The following is a 14,177-nucleotide window of genomic DNA, read 5'->3' on the forward strand; positions in this document are numbered from 1 at the left end:
CTTTATAAGCTGTGATATCAAATAGCTTTTGCGGCTCCAGACACATTTTATTTGGTGGAAAATAGGGCAAAATGTCTCTTTGGATAGTAAAGGTTGCCGACCCCTGGTTTAAGTAAATGGGGACGATATTGTTGATTGTCATCGTCTTCAACCAATCAGATCTTTAGTTTGACATGTTGGGCGTATTCTTTGACGTGGCAGAGCCTGCTAGCTGGCCTACAACTACGTCATCATTAACGTGCGGCTTGATTGGTCAGTGGGCTAGCATGACATGTTGTGAAACTAGCTAGCAGAACTTTGTATTAGTAAGAGGTTTTTATACTTAGCTTTGTTTTTTAACACTCAATGGTTGAAGGAGGAGGAGAAACTGATTTGGTGGCGGATTTACTGGCAACGCCTTTCTTGAGAAGGACATTTCAGGAAAAACTGGACATCGTAAGAAAGGGTCGGCCAACCCCACAGCTAGCAGCCCTGACTCAGCCAGGAAAAGGATTTGTGCGCCACTTTCAGTCTAGCAACTACGAACGGTATTCCTGGCTGACAGCGTCGGAGAAGCGTTGCACATTTTATGGCTAAGAATGCGTTTTATTTGCGACTGAGGGTCTTGGTGTTTGGAGCTATACTGGATTTGTTAACCTGAGGTGGCTAACCAAGGCAGCAACACGACACCATAACACGACAGCACACTTACAAGCTACGGTGCTTTTGAAAACTTTTGCTGGGACCCGAGTGGATCTACAACTCAACGAACACGTTCACAGGAGGATCTCTGACTGGAACTGAACCGCACCGATGTTCTGTACAACCGCGTCATTGAACTCTTTGTAATCAAAGAAAGGAAGATGGACTTTGTCTTTAAGTGAACAGCAGCTTTTGTAAGTGAAGTGCTTTTGTGTTTTTACATCTGCAGTAGCGTTACTACTGTGTTCATTTGTCTATGGTGTAATTTTTATGATATGGTTAATATTGTTCCCTCTGATGTGAATAATATTTGAATGGCTCGTGCTCTTCAGTGTGTGGTGGAATACTGTTTTAGCGCTGCAGTGTTGCTGCATTGATTTGTTGCTTTGTTGTCATATAAATATATGTGACTGGTTCTTGTGAGTTTGTTCTTGTTATTGTGTTAATTACATTGATTTTGACTATATGCATTGTCCGTTAATGACATCCTGTCATGCTCGTATTCATGTATCTGCACTCTGCAGTTAGTGTTTTTGTAGGTGTTGAGCTTCATGTAACATTTTATTTCACTTGTCAAATGTTGCAGTGTTATGTGAATATGCGGCTTTTACATGAAACAAATAATAACCGTAGCTGTGGCGTCATAATGAGGTTATTAGGAGGTGGTTCAACTGTAGTAGGACAGCACTGAAGGCCCAGGTATAAAATGCACGGCCCGCCACTGGGAAGTAGCCTTGAGCTACATTGCTGTTTCATTTAGATGAACAGCCACCTAATAATGTTCCCCGCTTATAGTCTGACTTCAGACAAGGAACTGAAGCTCTTATCTGTGCTTTCTTCAGAGTCACCAGACTCTTTTGACAAAAAAGAAAGCAGCTGATGGAGGCAGCAGTAGACCTGCAGCTCTGCATGTCTGGTGGTTTGGAGAGAACCTAGACCAGGCATGTCAAAAGTCCGGCCCGCGGGCCAATCACGGCCCGAGGTCAGATTTTATATGGCCCGCACCTTCTGTCTTAAAATGCATTATTTATGGCCCACCAGCACAGTCAAAACGGAATGAATAAATCATACAAATTCAACATGCAATTCCTCTTTTTACCTCATGGTGGCAGAACCACTCTGTAACTGTCTGGCTGTTTGAAATTGGCTCTGACCCTTGACCTGTCATGTTACGGCAAGTAAAAAAAATCGCAAGATCGCAATATTTTTTTCACCGAAAACCGAAACAACTGTGTCTGACTAGTTTGTCATGACACTGTTGCCTTGTTTAAGGAATATAATGTAAAGAGACACTACGAGACCAAACATGCAAATGCTACAACAAGCTATCAGAGCGACCGTGCTAGAAAAGTGAAGCAACTCCCAGATAACTTGGCCACACAGCAGCGGTCCTTTTCACATGAAAACATCATCAAAGTAAGCTACCAAGTGGCCATGGCAATTGCTAAACATGACAAACCTTTTACGGGAGGTGAGTTTATCAAAGACTGTGTTATGAAAATAGCAGAAAACATAATTGCCCCGAGAAGAAGACAGAGTTTGCTAATGTTTGCCTGGCTCGTAACACTGAAGAGTTATCATCAGATACCAAAAGACAACTTGATTTTTTTCGTTAGCCTGTTTCATGTGTGTTGAACTTAAATGTGAGACAACTTTTCATTACCCTCACTAAGTCATATTTAAGATTGTCTTGAGGTGAGAATATTGATCGGTTTCTATGTAATTAGCTTTTAGATGGCTTGTTCTTTGTGTTATCTGACTTTCAAGATGTGAAAGAAAGGCAGAATAGTTGTTGAGATTTGTTCACACATGAATGCTTACATTTGGTTACATTGCTATTTGCTTTCATTGAAAATAAAATGATTAAATAACAATGTATGTATAGGCTACTTGTATTGTTTAAAATAATGTCAGCAGGGACTGTTGACCCTTGGGCATTTTCACATTATCAAATCTGGCCCTCTTTGAAAAAAGTTTGGACACCCCTGTGGTAAAATAACAATGTCAGGAAGTAAAGAGACATTTTTTTATCAACCTGACAAAATTACGTTCTTGTGGGAAGAAAAGAAAAGAAAAGGCAACAATGTAACTTCTTTACATTCTAATATAATGTAAAGAAGTTACATTGTATCAGAATGTAACTTCTTTACATTCTAATAGAATGTAAAGAAGCTACAGTGTATAGAATGATTCTATTGAAGTTATTCCTTTTTTAAATGTTTTAGACGAGTCACTAATCACTTTAAAATAGTGATTATAGACATGAGATTGATCTTCTCATGTCACTCTCTTTATACAATGATATAAATTCATCCCCGTTTTATCTACAAGGCTACTTGTATTGTTTAAAATAATGTCAGCAGGGACTGTTGGCCCTTGGGCATTTTCACATTATCAAATCTGGCCCTCTTTGAAAAACGTTTGGACACCCCTGACCTAGATGAATATAACTGCTTCAGTTCCCCATTGTAAAGTTAAAGAGAATATTCTAAATATAGCATACACTTTAAGTTTTTTACCTCCGGTTTCACATGTTGACCAGTTTCACCATGTTACTCTTTAGACAGTCTGTCAGTGTGTCCTCACATCACAGATAAGCATTACACCACCCTGGCTGTGTGTGTGTGTGTGTGTGCTAGTTAGTATTAGACACAGGTCTTAATTTATAATTTCCCCAGTTTAATACATATTTGTATTTGTGTTATTTTTGTGATCTCCTGTGGGTTGCTCTGTTGATACAAAACGTTTAAATGACTCCATAAGTTCATGTCATACTCCCCACTCATTTCTTTTCTTGTTCACCCATTTTAAATTCTTCCCCTTTGCTGTTTCTTAAATTGCCAAGAAATATCTTATTCAGCATTCGGTTGTACTTAGCTCCGCCCTCTCATGTCACTTCGACGTGTCACTTCGACGTGTCACAACGACGGACAAAATGATGAACTCAAGGCCTCAAAATTGCAAATTGAAGTGCTGCGTTATCAAGAGCCGCCCATCGCTGTGTGACTCCAGGAAGCAAAGAAGAGTTTGGCTGTGACGTTAGTATATCCAGCAGCAAAAAAACTGCAGTCAATGTAAAGGCCCGCTGTGTACCAAGGCTCGACTCTGCTGAGCCACGAGGCTCCGCCCCCCACGGCTGCACTGAGCTATCTCTTGTTTCTTCAAACTTTATTCATGTGGAACTGTCTAAACTACACAAAGCCTTGTGTGGAAGTTTGTCTTGAATACTTTCTATTTTTGGGAAGAGATCCTTTTAAATGTTTTCTTTGTGTTTAATATCGTTTTAGTTGTATGGTTTATTTTGTTTGTTTCGTTGGTTACAAGTCCAGTCAATGGTTTCAATTTGAGAGCAATTTCTTTGAGTGTATCCCAAGCCAATCAGTACCTGTTTAACAATCCTTTATGGCTGAAAGAGTCAACGGCTTTTCCATTCAGTGTTGTTTTTTTCTCATCCATCCAAAGATGCACTTCATGGTTCCCTCTGTAGATCAGCCATGACTAGACACCTTTTCAACAAGCTCAGTAAGAGGGTGTGATGTCAATCAAAAATGTAGATTTTGGGGGCGACCGTGGCTCACTGGGTTAAGAGGGTTGTCTGGTAACCAACGGTTCGATCCTTGACTGGGACGTGTCACGTGTCGTAGTGTCCCTGAGTAAGACTCTGAACCCCTAACGGCTCCCCGGGCGCCTGTCATTGGCAGCCCACTGCTCCCTATATACAGGGATGGGTCAAATGCAGAAACAAATTTCCCCATCCGGGATCAATATAGTATAATAAATTAAAATTAAAAAGATTTAGGAAGGTAAAATGAATTTCATGTAGCTGAGGTTTGTAGCTTTTTACTTTTTGTTGTTTTTCCCCAAAGTGTCAGTTTGTTGCTGGAGGAGCTGATGACATCACAGAACAGAACAGGAAGTCGAGCTCTCTGTTAGGAAAGGAAGCCCAGAGAGGGAAGGGAAAAAGAAAATGTGCTGATCCATTTTCTACGTCGGATCTAAACTATATTCTCTCCTAAGAACAGGAGCTTTCTAACTTCTAACTTTCTAAATTCCTTAATTGTGTTTTTTTCATCTGTGAAACAGGTGGAAAAAAGATATGCCAGGTTAAAAAAAAAGTTTTGTCAAGATCCTTTTGTAAGTGTTGCTGTAATACTCACTTTGGCAACAAGAGGCTGAAGAGCACCACTACCTCATGTTTTAGAGCTAAAAGCACTCCTGTTTTCTTCCAGGTGGGTTTTTATTGACCTGTGTACTCCAAATACAAAGTACATCATGTGTTAGCGAGTTATGTAAACTCAAACTCAATCTGGAAGGAAATGTGAATGATTTTAGTCCTATTTAGAACTTGGGAAAGTGGTGCACTTCAGCCTCTTGTGGCTGAAATGAGTATTACAGCAACAAAATGATACCAACTAAAAGGGGGGAAAGCAACTGCAAAAACCCTTTTTCTGAAGAATGTTTTTTTTAATAGCCTGGATAAAATCCCTTTTTTTTGAAAGAAATCTGGCAAAACTTTTTATTCCACCAGTTCTTAAGTCACAGGGGAGAAGAGAAAACAATCTACATCAAACTAAACTAAACCGATCACCAAATTGTTTTTTTTCTCACTTGCCTTTCAGGGCCTTCGTAGTTACAACTGGACTAAATTGAGCTGAAACGGTTTTAGTTTAGTCGTCTTCAGGGGTTCTACAGAATATAATTCTTGGCTTCTACATTATTAGATAGACACATGGCAGCACTGATGAAGCCCTGACGGAAGATATCTGCAGTATCATAATCAAACGTTTAGCATTGTTAATCACTTTTTGAACCGTGTCGATAAAAGGCAAATGAAAGAAAGCTGCAGCGGCTCTTTAACCCGGCTGCAGGAAACACTCACACAGAGCACGTGGAGGCCCACTGCTCCATCAGCACGCTCCTGGGGGGTGAAGTAATCTCTGGGGAACTCGTGGATTGCTGCAGAGGGAAAAAAAACACACACATGCTTAAACACTGAAAGGAGAAGAATATGAAAAATTATACATCAACTGCAGGTGTGAAAGGAAGATATCCTGAGGGACTCATGGAATGTCTCATTAGCCAAACAAACAAACATATAAAATCTGTATAATATACAATGAAAAAATGCAAAAGGTAGTGGCACTACGGTGAATTCAAATGAAGCCAATAGTTGAAATTCAAAGATGCACACAAGAAAGAAAATGTTTTCATGTTTTCCAAGAACTGTTTCTGTCTGTTAGTGATGTCGGAACTCTAATTGGCAATTATGAATAAACAGCCCACAGGAAAGAAAAAACATAAATGAGAAGCCAATGTCCCAAAATATACAAAACTTTTGTCTGCTTTCCATTAAAAAAATAACATATACATTTATATTGATTGATATAGTTTCAAGACCTCAAACTCATCTGTCTCTGGGATGGTACAATCACACCGACCATTTTCACTTTTGTCTTCCTAATTCTCTCTTTTTTTCCGTCAGGTTCCCTCGGGTTCTAAGTTGGATTCACAAGACTCGCTTAACTGCAAAAAACATATAATTATATTGACTACCATGTGTTTGCATCCTATTTCTGTCCGTTCTTCTCCCTGGTGGTCACGTAGACATTGGGCCACTCCCAGGTGCCGTGACCCCACTAACCTCATCTATCCTACTCTCTCAGCTCATGGCGGGCAAGTGGTGGCAGGGGGGCTCTGGAATTGCCAGTCAGCAGTGCCGAAAGCTGAGTTCATCTCAGGCTACGCTTCCTTGCTCTCCCTCAACTTTCTTGCTCGAACTGAGACCTGGATCACATCAGAAAACACCACCGCAGTTCTGTCAGATGTGTACTCTTTCTCTCACACTCCCAGAGCTGCGAGGCGAAGTGGTGGTACTGGCCTGCTACTCTCCCCAAAATGGAAATACTCTCTTGTCTCTGTTCCACAGTTCTCTTTCATGCTGTGACTGTCACTTATCCGGTCAAGCTCACCATTGCTGTTGTGTATCGCCCACCAGGCCCTCTTGGTGAGTTCCTGGAAGAGCTTGACTCATTAGTCTCGCACTTCCATGACGATGGCTCGGCACTCATCCTGCTCAGTTAGAACCTCTTCTTTCCTTCCTCTCCTCCTTTGACCTTTACCCCTCCTCTTCTCCTCCTACCCACAAGGCCGGCAACCAGCTGGATCATATCTTCACTAGACACTGTTCTACTGCTAACCTCTCCGTCACTCCCCTCCAGCTCTCTGACCACTATTTCATGTCTTACTCCCTCTCCTCTCCCCCCTTACTTCCTCCACCTACCCACATGGTTTCCACCCGTAGTCATCTCCGTTCCCTCTCCCCCGCTGATCTTTCCTCTTCTGTTACCTCTGCCCTCCCTGACCCTGAATCCTTCTCTCTCCTATCCCCTGATACTGCTACTGATCTTCTCCTCTCCACCCTTTCCTCTTCTTTGGACAACCTCTATCCCTTCACCTCCAGGCCTGCACGGCCAACTCCACCTGCCCCATGGCTGTCGGACTCAGTGCGTACTGACAGACGGAGCCTAAGAGAGGCTGAGCGTAAATGGAGAAAATGCAAACTCCCGGAGGACCTTCTTAACTTCCAATCACTTCTTTCCACTTTCTCCTCCTCTCTTTCTACTGCTAAAGCTGCTTTCTTCTGCTCTAAAATCCTAACCTCTGCTTCCAATCCTAAAAAACTCTTCGAAACTTTCTCTTCACTCCTCCAACCCCCACCCCCTCCTCCTACTTCCTCCCTTCTCCCTGATGATTTCGCCAACTTCTTTGACAAGAAGGTAAACAATATCAGATCCTCCTTCTCTCAGCCCCCTTCTCCCTGTCCACCCTCTCCCTCTCTACCCTCTCCAGCTCTTCCCCCACAGCTCTCCCTCCCCTCTCTTTCTTTTTTCTTTTTCCTTTTCTCTTTCTTCTTGCTTCTTTATAAAAAGGACCACACCAGTGGTGTATATCTTAGCCAATCTATGTCAGTATAAAGTCAACTTTTCATCACAACACTGCCTTTTGCACACCAAGTTGTTCACCATGCCCCACCTTACCCTATCTTGCTCCCCTCTCCCCTAACGAGGTCCTCAACCTTGTTACATCTAACCGCCCCACCACATGCTCCCTTGACCCGATGCCCTCCCCTCTTCTTCAGTCTATTGCGACAGAACACCTTCCTTTCCTCAACCAGCTCATCAACACATCTCTTGTTTCAGGATGCTTTCCCACGGCTTTCAAGACTGCCAGAGTCACCCCCTTCTGAAGAAACCATCACTTGACCCCTCTGATGTCACGAACATCAGACCGGTTTCTCTTCTACCCTTTCATTCCAAAACACTTGAACGCGCTGTCTTTAATCAACTGTCTTCCTATCTCCACCAGAACAGCCTCTTGGACCCCCACCAGTCCGGGTTCAAAGTGAGTCACTGGACTGAGACAGCCCTCCTTGCGGTGACAGAGTCGCTTCACGCCGCGAGAGCTAACTCTCTCTCCTCTGTCCTGATTCTCCTGGACCTGTCTGTGGCGTTTGACACGGTGAACCACCAGATCCTCCTCTCCACCCTCGAGGGGATGGGCGTCTCAGGCTCTGCACTCTCCCTGTTTGCATCCTAGCTGACAGGTCGATCCTACCAGGTGACATGGAGGGGGGCCGTGTCGGAACCACGCATGCTGACTACGGGGGTTCCACAAGGTTCAGTCCTGGGCCCCCTTCTCTTCTCCCTCTACACAACATCTCTGGGTTCTGTTATTCACTCGCATGACTTCTTTTACCATTGTTATGCCGATGATACCCAGCTGGTCTTGTCATTTACCCCCAGTGACACTCAAGTGGAGGCACGCATTGTTGCGTGCTTGGCTGACATCTCAAAGTGGATGGCGACACACCACCTGAAGCCCGCACCGAGACCTGTCCATCACCATTGATGATACCGTGGTGATGCCAACTCGGACTGCGAGGAATCTGGGTGTGACCCTGGATGACCATCTGTCATTCTCAGCAAATATTGCATCGGTTACACGCTCCTGCAGATTCCTGCTCTACAACATCAGGAGGATTCGCCCCTTCCTCACTGATGAGACGGCGCAGGTGCTCATCCAGGCTCTTGTCATCTCCCGCCTGGACTACTGCAACTCTCTACTTGCCGGAGCCCCGGCGTCGGCCATCACACCTCTGGAGCTTGTCCAGAAAGCTGCAGCTAGTCCGTTGTTTAATCGCCCCAAGTTCTCCCACACAACTTCCCTTCTCCGTTCTCTACACTGGCTCCCTGTAAGAGCTCGCATCCAGTTTAAGACTCTGGTACTAGCCTACAGGGGAGTGAAAGGAACAGCTCCTTCCTATCTCCAGGCCATGGTCAAACCCTACACCCCCGCCCAACCACTTCGCTCTGCTGCCTCCGGGTGATTGGTTGCCCCGTCGCTCAGAGGTCCCTGCGGCCGATCGACCCAGTCACGGCTTTTTTCTGTCCTGGCCCCACAGTGGTGGAATGAACTCCCCACTCACAGGGCAGATACACGCATTATGTTTCACTCCTTGGCGGTGGACTGGACTCTCTGAGTGGCCTTCTTTAGATATTTAAGTTGATTTTGTAACATATTCAAACTTAAAATGTATGCAAAAAAATGACAAAAAAATCAGTCTTTGTATTCTGATATCAAAATCTAAAAATCTTGTCTCTCTGTAAAAGAAAATATGATGTGTGCATCAATCAATGTGTGTGTGTGTGTGTGGAGCGACTGAAGCTATGTTCTAATGAGGTAACTCCTGGGAGGGCAGTGGTAGATGGCATTGCTGTCAAAGGTTACACCCAGAGTTCCCGTCGCTCCTTCGCTCTGAAGAAAGATCTCATCCCATCACCATAACAGCATATTGTCATGCGCGTTCTTCCCTCCAGAGGGAGTTGTCTGTCTGTCTGATTCCATGTGAACGCAACATAAACCCACCCACTTTTTAAGGGGTCCAATCAAATTTGGAGGATTAGATTTAAATCCCTCTTGGGAAACTTCTCACGGTACAGAAGCTTATGTCATTCTAATTTTCATTTCACTTGGACTTTAAGTCCAACTAATGTTTTCCCTTTTGTGAAAAAACAAACAAAGATCATTTTTAATATATAACCCATGAATCAAGTCTGGGACAACTCGTGAATTCTGCCTGTAATGAGAAAATTCTAAATAGGAGAAAGCTGGTAAATTGGTGTTTAAGAAAAACAAAAAACACTTGCATGTGCAATTAGGAACAAATCTGTTGAGATCGACTGATGTTTTCACCGCTATTTGAATCTCATCAAAGCAAAACACGTGCAATGACTTGGTGTCATTTGAGTCCACAATAAACCCAAAATAAAAAGATGAACCAAAAGGAAGTGGCCAAGAGTTTGAATCCCGACACGCTCAGTGTGAAGCGGTCCTGAGTGAGATCCCACTCAGAGTGACACCACCAATCAATCACTGTCCAACAGCGGCGGCCAATCACAACACGCCAAAATATCCCACGCATTCATCCACAGCCATCATGTGCATTTCCTGTTGCATACGAGCGGCCGAGGCAAAAAATAGCCCAAATGTGACTGCGTGTGTGTATTTGGGATTTGCCTGGCTTTGCTCTGTGTGCACGCTTGTGTAACGCCGAGGCAACCCGATGTGCAGTGACATTCTCTCTCTCCCCAACCGCCCCAAGAGCTCGTGAGTCAGGCGGCTCCGGCTCCAGCCGGCCCCGCGTGGCCCCGAACACAAACACGGGACTGTCTGCTCATAGGAAGTGACAGCAGCACAGAGAGAGAGAGGGAGGGGAGGAAAGAGAAGAGAGTGGCAGGAAGGGAAACAAAAAAGAGAGACAACAGGACAATCTGACATGATGTGGATCCGTCACTAAAAAAAAGAAGAGTTCAACCAGAAAAGAAAATGAATAAAATAGACCTTTACCTCTTATTCTATGTTTCTTATGGTCAAACCAAGCTGCAACGTCTTGTGCCTCAAATGACACCTTGAAGCTGGCTCCAAAAGCGAGTCAATTCCATAAACTGTATATAAGAAGTGGACGTAGTTGTTGAAGCCTCCAGTTCTGTGTTTTGGCTGTCGCCATCATGACTTTTTGAAACCAGTGAAGGAAAGTGACCATATTTGGACTGAGGAGGAGTGACTTAGAGACACCCTAAAGCATCCCCTGCTTTATGGTCTGTTTGACTCTAAATGGACCATAATGTACTAAATGAACATCATGCTGTATTGAAGAAGACTTGAAACTAGAGATTGAGACCATAAACTCATGTTTACAATGTTTACTGAGGTAATAAATCAAGAGAGAAGTAGAGTCATTTTCTCATAGACTTCTATACAACCAGAGGAGTCGCCCCCTGGTGGACACTAGAGAGAATGCAGCTTTAACACACTTCCTCATTGGCTTCACTCAACATAATCGGAAGCTGCCGCCTGTTGTATCCAATGTGCTGTTCAGTGGTGTGAGTTTAAGTGTTGAACACATGATACAAACTTCATTCTTGTGGTTTTGCTTACATGTGTGCATGTATGTCATACAGGATTTACGTTGCTGTTGCCCTCTGCTGCTCTGGATAAAAGTCTCCGCTAAGTGCTTCAAATGTAAATGTCTAAATGCTTCTACCGCCTGTTAAGCACAATCAGTCATATATGAGCATCCATCCTGATTTAGGATTAAACAAACTGGTATGGAGGCCAGTGGTGGTGACATCACCCTCTCATACGGCACAAATCTTGTTAAATAGTCGGTGAAAAAGAAAATGCTGGTCATACAGGGAGTGAAACAAAAGCGTTGCATAATCTCCGGATTTAGAGAAAGAAAAAACGATAAAAATCAATATGATTTACAGTTATCTGCTGCAGTAAAGCTGTTTCTGAGAATGTATAATCTGCGTATCTGGTATGTTGGTTTAAGTGCATTCTGCAGCCTCTCTGAGCAGCTTTACACTATCGGATGAGCAGAGGATGAGACTGCTCACAGACTGTTAGAGCAGTCCAGTCTGTAGCATAGCACCACATTTGGATTTACTCAGAAGCATGAAAATGTACTCAAAAGCACTCCCTCAAGAAACACCATTTAGTATTCTTGCTTTGAAGTAGTTTCAGGTAGTCTCGCTTATTTTATTGAAATAATACATTTCTATGTAGTTTTATTGTATTTCTAACTGATTGTTTTCAACATTTGAGTCTCTTTTAATGCTATTTTAATTTAAATTGTTTAATTATACAGAAATAAAGTTTAATGTATTTATATGAGAGAGAAGAATATGATGCGCCCCCCCCAGTGAACTGTTAAATGAACAGGAACAAACCCCTAAACATAAATGTCTAGCTGTATCTTTTGAAAACAGCAGTTCTATTCTAGTAATGCAGTTTCATTGTTATGATTTGGTATCATTATTTTGCTTAGCTCAGTGGTTATCACTTTTTATAAAGTCAAGGACCCTTAAATAGATGAGATGAGTTCGAGCAGAATGTATAGTAGTGAAGAGCAGCTGAGGACCTTGGAGACAGTGAAGTGATCAGAACCGCTGGTTCATCTGTTTGGGTCACTGTCAGCGCTCTCAGTGCTCAGCAGAGACCAGCTGGTGAACACGGTGGAGGTTAGCAGCTAAAGACCACAAACATGACCTCCACAAACACCACTCCAAATCAATTGTCATGTTGCTCTGTAACTGCTGGATGAATAATTAACCACAAATAACTTTGCCATATCATCTTCGAATGTGACGTCATGTCAATGTTGTGTTCACTGCTTGTTTCTGTTGCCCCCTAGTGGCCAAATAAATCCCTTATTTCTGTTGTTTTTAAGCTAGTGGATGTAAATTGAATCTAGGTGGACTGAGGTGAAGACACATCTGAAGGACCTCAACAGCAGGGGTTGCCATCGGCAACCATTTTGACAAATCCGCAACCAATCTTGTCCTTCAGTTGACATCAGTGGTCACCACTCTTTAATATATAGAAACTAGGGACAGGAAAATGTCAGTGTTAAGCTTCAAGCAGAGTGAAGACGGACTGCAGGTCATATCTGAAGGTAGAGACAGTGGAGTCACTTCAGGGACTCGATGCTGAAGGGCCAGTAGAGCTGCGGTGGGATTCAAAGTTCCAGAATACCAAAAGCTGAACCTCTTTAAGGGTACTGGTATTGACACTGACACCCAGCCCTATTCATTTTGATATTGTGTCCACACAATATTTCCTATTTAAACCTCGAGAGCCACGGAGCAGCATGAGCCTTTCTTAAAATATCGCGATGTCACTTTAGATCATCAGCCATGAGCAGTCCTGGGTGTTCAACCCTTTCTCAAATCACTTTCCTTGACCGAGTTCACAGGTGTTGAACACCTTTTTTTGTCACTTCCGGTAATTGAGTCACGTGGTGTTGGGGAAAGCAGTGGGGATATCAGCTGTTCAGTAGTTAGTGGGATGAATGGAAGGAGGGGGGGGGTCTTATCTTTAGTTGACCGCTATTCACACTATTCACACTATTCACACACTACCGTCATTGTTTGACACTGCCGATCACCTTTGCACGAGGAGAAAGCGAGTTTGAACACTTATGACTGTTATCCAGCACCACGTTTGTTTGTTGTCCACAAATAAACTCACAAAACTCAGCCACTGAATCGGCGTGAATCATTTACTGCCAGCGCGTCCGCAGGTCAGTCTCCCCTACTCAGCCTATCGGTGACTAGTTTTAAGTTGCCGATCATCACCTAGAAGCGGGTTAACCACACTATCTAACCCAGGCCTCTTCTTCTTCTACTTCTGAATGACACGCGTGTGTGTGTGTGTGTGTGTGTGCGTGCAGGTTTTTGCTCACTTTATTCCCTTGAATTTTTTTTTTCTTTTATTCTTTGTTTGACCTCTGACCTCACAGCCTGGCTTATGCTATGACTCAGCGTTTTCTGTCTAAACACGGACACTTGACACATTTCACATGGGAATGTTTTTTTAAGGTGAATAAATATGGTTTTCTGTCTTCATCCGCTTGACAGTCCTGGAGAGTTCAATCCATTATCGGGTTGCTTCACTCAAATTATAATAAAAAAAGACATTTACCTCAAGTGGTGTGCAGCCATGCACGTAGTCTGCTTTAACCTAACACACAATAGTCAACAGGGAATTATCTGCATGTCTACGGTGATCATTTCATTTCTTATGATACTTGTAGCTTTACCAATCTGCACATTTACTTACTTACTAAAACAAATGGTTTGGTATTAAAGGGTTATAAAATCTGTAAATATTGTGTAATGAATCTCTGCAATTTTGGTAATTTGTGAGAATGATAGAAATGTGAGGCACAGCTTTAGCCACAAACACACACACACACACTCAGTCAAATCCCCGAGCAGTGTGAGATCAATGTGGATTGACCTGAGCGGAGATGGAGGGCTCGTCACCCCCCCATCCCAACACAAGCCGCTGCCCCCCCCCCCCCCCCAACACTTACATAACACCACATGTATTACATAAGAGCTCTGCAGCTCCAATAAAGACAGAGACAAACA

The 14,177-nt window shown here is 43.3% G+C and overlaps 1 protein-coding gene across 1 annotated transcript in view; it reads right to left on the reverse strand.

Annotated features, from left to right (window-relative positions):
* slc24a3 (solute carrier family 24 member 3) overlaps positions 1-14,177 on the reverse strand; it is a 172,619-nt gene that overhangs the window by 28,715 nt on the left and 129,727 nt on the right. The window contains exon 3 of the mRNA XM_076077520.1: positions 5,561-5,637. Coding sequence (XP_075933635.1) covers positions 5,561-5,637 — 77 coding nt within the window. The remainder of the gene's footprint in view (positions 1-5,560; positions 5,638-14,177) is intronic.

Source organism: Anarhichas minor, unplaced genomic scaffold, assembly GCF_050575085.1.
Source record: "Anarhichas minor isolate MPS153535 unplaced genomic scaffold, ASM5057508v1 ptg000060l, whole genome shotgun sequence".
Taxonomy (NCBI): domain Eukaryota; kingdom Metazoa; phylum Chordata; class Actinopteri; order Perciformes; family Anarhichadidae; genus Anarhichas; species Anarhichas minor.